At 41.9% G+C, this 6341-nt stretch overlaps 1 protein-coding gene across 1 annotated transcript; it reads right to left on the bottom strand.

Annotated features, from left to right (window-relative positions):
- Window positions 1–2: 2 nt before the first annotated feature.
- On the bottom strand, window positions 3–6085 carry LOC124018770 (TOG array regulator of axonemal microtubules protein 2-like). Its single transcript, XM_046334128.1, has 10 exons — window positions 5945–6085; window positions 5456–5758; window positions 5206–5409; window positions 4507–4768; window positions 4057–4180; window positions 3753–3858; window positions 3366–3601; window positions 2285–2443; window positions 1107–1238; window positions 3–772 (listed from the first exon to the last, which is right to left on the bottom strand). Exons 1-10 carry the CDS (start codon window positions 6083–6085, stop codon window positions 763–765), a joined length of 1677 nt encoding a protein of 558 aa, XP_046190084.1. The 3' UTR covers window positions 3–762.
- Between the last annotated feature and the right edge of the window lie 256 nt (window positions 6086–6341).

Here is a 6341-nt window from a genome sequence, read left to right as displayed (position 1 = left end):
TCCCCACTAAAAATGTTTAAATGCTCAGGAATTTCTACAAAATATGCACAAATTTATATAAAACATGGATACAAACTATGAAACGAGCTCACGAATTGTAAAACGTCCACGTACTGTAATATACATCCACAAAACTTTTCATTTTGGATGTTATGATGATATTCCCTGGAGGTCGGGGCCCACAGGGCAGGTTCCCTGCGTACCCATTCGGTAAGCTGGCCCTGATCATCAAGTTAAACCACAGGTATTGTTGTTACACATCCTCACACTGTCTTGGAGGATAAAACTGAGACTGTAGCCAGCTTCCATTTTACCTAATTTTATTGTCCAAAGAATGTTCTCATAGTCCAGAGTATTGGATGAAAATCCACAATGTTGGTGCCATACAGGAGCACTGACCAATCTGTCTCCAAAAGAGGACTGCTGGTTTTGAGGATGGTGTGGAGGTCAGTGGTTGATGATCTGAGCACCCCCTGAGATGGTGAGTATGGTTTCAGTTGACCACTATTGTGCTGGTAGATCAGATCGGAGCTTCGGGGAAAGGTAATTTAGTGCTTTGAATGTGGTTCATATTGCCTTATTCAGGACTTGGACAAGGAGTCAATGCAGTTTAAAGATGCATTTACATGGGGGGTTGGATGATAGTGTCACATTTCTTAGAATGAACGAAAATATTGGAGTTTGGGGACTGGAGGGGATAATAGTCAAGTTGGGAAATGTGCAAATATTTAGATACAAATATATAGTCAAGTTGGGGATTATTCAGATATTCCTGTTGAAAAAGAGAAAAGACAGAAAGATATAATCTTACAGTATATTAAATTCATCCCATTGGGCCAAAACTGGTTGAATAAACATTGTTTCCACCTGATTTCAACAACAAAAAAATCTATGTGATGACGGTGAATCAACGTGGAAAACTCAATTGGATTTTTTTTTACCCAACTTTTAACCAGCATTTTTGGTTGATTTCACATTTTGGTTGAGTTCCCAAATTTAAATCAAAACTAGACATTGATCTGATGTCTGTGCCCAGTGGGATTGGATTTCTGTAATCATATCAGCTCATATGTCACACTTCTTCTAATCATCCAGAGAGAATGTACCTTTCTTTGAGGTTAACCTTTGAGATGACCTCCCTCAAGGATTCTCGTTCTTTCCTCGGAGCGAATTTGTCCCACATTTTAGCAAAGTCGCCATTGGTGGCCACGTTTCTCAAGATATTGCGACCATGATGCCTGTGGACAAAAGATATGAATATCATCTTAAACGTGCAACATATCAAATCATTTCTGCTGTCAGTGATTAAAAACAGTACTCAATTAATGGCAACCTGAGAAAAAAATAAGACATACATTAATGTAGAATTTGCAAGAGGGTCAGTTTGAGCAATGAACCACATTACCCGATCTACGAATCATCTCAACAATATAACAACTGGGTATTAACCGTTCGCTATTATGAAAATCTTAGCGAATCTGCACAGCACTTGGCTCAGACCGACCATTGTGATCAAGTAGGGTTGTCTTCATTAGGCACCAAACAGAAGGAAGGAAACTGAATCAGGTACTGACTATTTGGACTCATTTACATTTGTAATTTTTACCCCAATTTCGTGGTATCCAATAGGTAGTTAGTCTTTTGCCCATCGCTGTAACTCCCGTAAGAACTCTGGAGAGACGAAGGTCGAGAGCCATGCGTCCTCCGAAACACAGCCCAGCCAAGCCGCACTGCTTCTTGACACAATGCCCGCTTAACCTGGAAGCACCAATGTGTCGGAGGAAACACCATACACTTGGTGACCGTGTCCGTGCATTGCACCCAGCCCACCACAGGAGGTCTCTAGTTGGCGATGGGAGAAGAACATCCCTGCCGGCCAAACATCCCAGCTAAACTTTTGGCTTTTTAACTTTCAAACACACATGGGTGCCTGGACTTGGATATTCCTATGCCACGTAGCACTTATTTGTGTTTATAATTTTTCCCTTTTGTTTTCAATTACTATTCCCCTCCAAGAGAACCTGTGGTTGTTTTGGAATACCTAAAAATCTGCAATTACAATCCATGACACCCTTTAGCATAGATGCTGTAGACAGACGACAATGTGGCATTTAAAGGCAATTTCAATTTGTATTCGTGGTAAACAGTGCAGATGTTGACTCAAGACAAAATTACCTTTAAAAGCTGCATTGTCGGCGATCTAGTGCTATAGCGAGCCATGGATTTAAACCCTGGACTTAACTGTTATGTTGAAGCAAGCTACTTTACAGGAGGAACTTCCCACCTGACTTCCTGTGAAGGGTCCACAGCCAGTTTACTGACGGCAATCAAGAAACGGTCAGTGAGGTCTTTCTTCCCCAACAGGAGACGAGCCGTCCCCATGACCTCAGCCAGTCTCTCCAGGTGCTGAGCAGTGCAGCTCCTCACCGTAGCGTTACGGTGGCTAAGGAAGGAAAAACAGAGCACATCAGTTATATGTCATAGAGATACATGAGTTAGGAGATGAATGATAATGGATTGTATTGATGAAGTCTCATCGATGGATCAAAATGTTCGGTAAAACTTTATATTAAGGTCCCTTAATATACCATTTATAAACTGTTTGCAAAGAGTTTACTTACCATTTATGAATCATTATTCCTACCTTTGTAAATGTCAATAAGAAATCTATAAATAGTTATTTACACATTTAAAAACGCTATTTTAAATGATTTGTTCATGATTTATCAGATAATTAATAAGGTGTTTGATCATAGTATGTTCACAATTTGTAAATTATTAATAATGTACTACTAATGTACTATAAACCAGTTATAAAGGAGTTACTGTCAAGATATTTGTTAATGGTTGATTAATGGTTTGACTCACCATTTATATACATATTTATAAATGTATTTATAAATGTCACAAATGGTGTATTTATTAATGAGTGCATTTATGAATGTGAGTACATGTAATCACGAATACCTCAGTGCCTCACTAATAGCCCCTAATCTAAAGTGTTCACTATATATACTTTATAAATGTTTATAAATGACTTGTTACTCCCCAAAGGCTAGCACACATCAGTAGACAGTACCTCTCCACCAAGGGCTAAAAATAATCTAAATAACGCAATGGTAAAACACAAGGAAGTATAAGACATAACAAAAAAATGTGATTCCATTCAAATGTGACGTCTAGCGTTGGGGTGAGTTGCTGCCGGAAGTGTTGTGGAATAACCTAGCATGCTGATGAAAAAGGCAGTTAATTCAAAACTAGCAGTATTTCAATCTTCTCAATTTTGAGGCTTGGATAATGGGATAATTTGTGGAAGTCCGGATCTACCCCTTAGTGAGTGTTAATTGACCCCTCTCCCTCTTTACCTCAGCCCACCGATCAGCAGGGCATTCATGACACGTGTAGGGGTACAGCTCTGCAACATGTGACCCAGGGCAAAGTTGGCGCCCTGCCGGATGAAGGCGTTGGCCTCGCTGGTTTTGTGCAGCAGCACGCGTGCCGTCCCCTCCACCTCACTGTCCATGGCCGTCTTGAGGTGGACGTACATGTCACCCAGTGTGGCCATGGCAGCACAGGACACTGCAGAGCGCAGGTTCTTCACCTGAATCATAATAACATGCACAGGACCAGCTATTAATGTTGAGCAGAACAGCCCACGAACATCAGAAACATGACACAATAATTTGACTTGTTCTCCAAATGTAGCAGATTTGTGCTGATGAATGAATAGGGCAGTGAATGAATACAGCTACCTCATTTATAATGGCAAGGCAGATATCATGGAGTTTAGGCATCAGTATGTCCATGTGGTTCTGAGCCATCACACGGAGAAAGGTCAAGCCCTCGATCTTCTTCTCCCTGCAATTCAGTGAATGAAACGTAAGCATTTTCCACAACATTTTCCAAAAACATTATAATGATGTTCATCAATTAGGACTCTGGTCTCTTAATTTCAGAAGTTTCTGCGCTCTGTAGCTCAAATCTACTTTTCCAAGGACACTACACTGTGCCCCCTTTAACCTAGCTCCATTGGTCTTGTCTACAGTGAATGCTCACCAGTCATCAGAGGCAGAGTGGAGCAGCTTGAAGGTCTTAGTCAGGGCCTGCTCTGGGTTGGACAGGGGCTGCAATCTGGCCTGGTTCTTAATTTGACCCTTTGGCTCACTGGCTGCCATCTTGTCTATGGGTTGACAGCAGACATCTATCTCTCTATGAACTGTATGTATTTATTTATTTATGTATTTACTAGTTTCCATATCTGTTTGTAGCTTTTAACACTAGTTCATTATGATATCATTTTAAATTTAGCACATATATTTTTGGTGCTCTCCCTGCTAAGAAACAGGGTCCAATTAGCCTTGAGTAAAAGTTATCTCACTGTGAAACAGGCAAATCAAGTGTGGAAGCCATTTGTGTCCCTTCCCTTCCTACTGTCTTTCTATCACTCTACCTCGCTTCATCTCCCTGTCTTATTTACATTCGTGTGAATAGATGAGAGGGACTGACCTGAGCCGGTGGCAGCCTTTGGCAGGCTAAGGAACCTTATAGGCTGAGTCTGTTTGCTCCTGAGCTTGGTAGGAGGGGGAGCAGGCCTGGGTGGGCTGTCAAGCGACTTGACCGGGGTCCCGACATCCAAGTAGTCACGGAGCTCCGCAGGGGTGTTCATATCCACTGAGCTCAGGCTTCCCAGAGAGCTGGTGGCTATTTCCCCCGTGGACATGGCCGAGCCCAAACTTCTCCTGCCCATGGCCTTCACCTCATGTACCACCTTTGGTGTAGACCAGAAAAGAATGCTCCCATCATAGAAATACATATAGAACTAGTATATACATAAACTAATACAGAGGGATCCTGTATTCTAGGATCTATTCTATCATGCTGTTTAAACCGAAACCCCCTGTATTTAGCCTTGTTATTGTTATGTCATTGTGTTACTTTAATTTACATTTACATTTAAGTCATTTAGCAGACGCTCTTATCCAGAGCGACTCTTTTTACTTTAGTTTATTTGGTAAATATTTTCTTAACTCTTCTTGAACTGCACTGTTGGTTTCACAGTAAAGGTCTACACTTGTTGTGTTCGGCACATGTGATTGATTTGATTTTAAGACATGGAACCACTATCTGTTTTGGCAATTTATCAGTCCAAGTATAATTTTGAACTGCGAATTTTCACATTTACAATAAATTCAAAGTCCATGGTACCTTCCAGTCCTCCTCCTTCAGGTGAGCCTCGATGTCTCTCACCTCCTCCATCAGGTCAATGGGTCCGTTGTTGTCAGCACAGCCCTGGTCCGACTGGACTTTCAGGGCTTTGACTCCCCGCCTGCCCTTCTTCTTCTTGCCCCTCTTGGAAGGAGCTGCAGTGGGAGGGACGGGAACAGGCCACACGCTACTGCTGCTGAATGACTTTATTTACCTGGATGGACTCCAGAGAGTGAGATCCGGGTCGAACTTGGGCTCCGTCCACCCCCACCACATTCTTCAGTGGGGCCAGAGCTATGGGCTCAAGCCTTCGTGGCAAAGGCCTCGGTGGAGCTTTCGGCCTCGGAATACACTGAATAGAGGGGACGAAGTGGTGCGCGAAGGTGCTGTCAACACCGATGAGAGCAGTCCGGACATAATTCTCATGGATAGCACTTATCTTTCTTTGCTTTGCTTCCATGGCCTCTCTCTCAGCTCTCTGCATCTGCAGAAGTCTGGCATCACTGATGAAGCCACGATGGCCCTCTGCGATTGGGTAGCTCTCCTGATAGCCCTGGATCACAATGGTACAGTATGAAATGTATAGCAGAAGTGAAGAAGGCAAAATAGTTTCTACAGTGTGTCATGAAAAACTTTTAAGCTAAAGATTTTATGGATGTAGGCCTACTGTATGTCTATGAAACCACAAAATAAACAGTGATATTTTTGGAAAAATGTTTGAAAAACTGATGAGCCTTACAAAACTTGAAAACTTGTTCTGGTCATCCCGTTGGTTTAAAGCCATGTTTTGCTTCCTCAGGTTTTCGATGACGCTCTTCATCTGTGAGTTCTCCTTCTGGAGTTTGTCAAACTCACATGATTTTCTCCCTCGATAAGCCATTGATGATAAATATTAACACTCTCAAAATAAGAACACAACCTATCTCTGTGAGAGATCTATCATGAAATGAAATTTTGGTTGTCAGATGGAACCAGCAATGATATCATGGCAAGGCTTCCGTTACATTGTGATGTTATAATGGGGTCTGTTTACAGTGCTGAGCACATCAGCACATGGTGAACATTAATGAAAGCTTTTTGATTCCCATATATATTACATTTACATTTAAGTCATTTAGCAGACGCTCTTATCCAGA

The sequence above is a fragment of the Oncorhynchus gorbuscha genome, unplaced genomic scaffold (assembly GCF_021184085.1).
Source record: "Oncorhynchus gorbuscha isolate QuinsamMale2020 ecotype Even-year unplaced genomic scaffold, OgorEven_v1.0 Un_scaffold_579, whole genome shotgun sequence".
In the NCBI taxonomy this organism is placed as follows: domain Eukaryota; kingdom Metazoa; phylum Chordata; class Actinopteri; order Salmoniformes; family Salmonidae; genus Oncorhynchus; species Oncorhynchus gorbuscha.
The sequence above is the reverse complement of the archived record's forward strand: the minus strand, read 5'-3'. Positions and strand labels throughout refer to the sequence as shown.

Excerpts from the sequence above, each read along its gene's own strand:
- LOC124018770 (XM_046334128.1), bottom strand. The coding sequence starts at position 6,085 with ATGGCTTATCGAGGGAGAAAATCATGTGAGTTTGACAAACTCCAGAAG. Across the intron at positions 4,769-5,205 it reads TGAAGGAGGAGGACTGGAAG|GTGGTACATGAGGTGAAGGC; the intron begins GTACCATGGACT and ends TCTACACCAAAG. Across the intron at positions 2,444-3,365 it reads CTGCTGATCGGTGGGCTGAG|CCACCGTAACGCTACGGTGA; the intron begins GTAAAGAGGGAG and ends TTCCTTCCTTAG.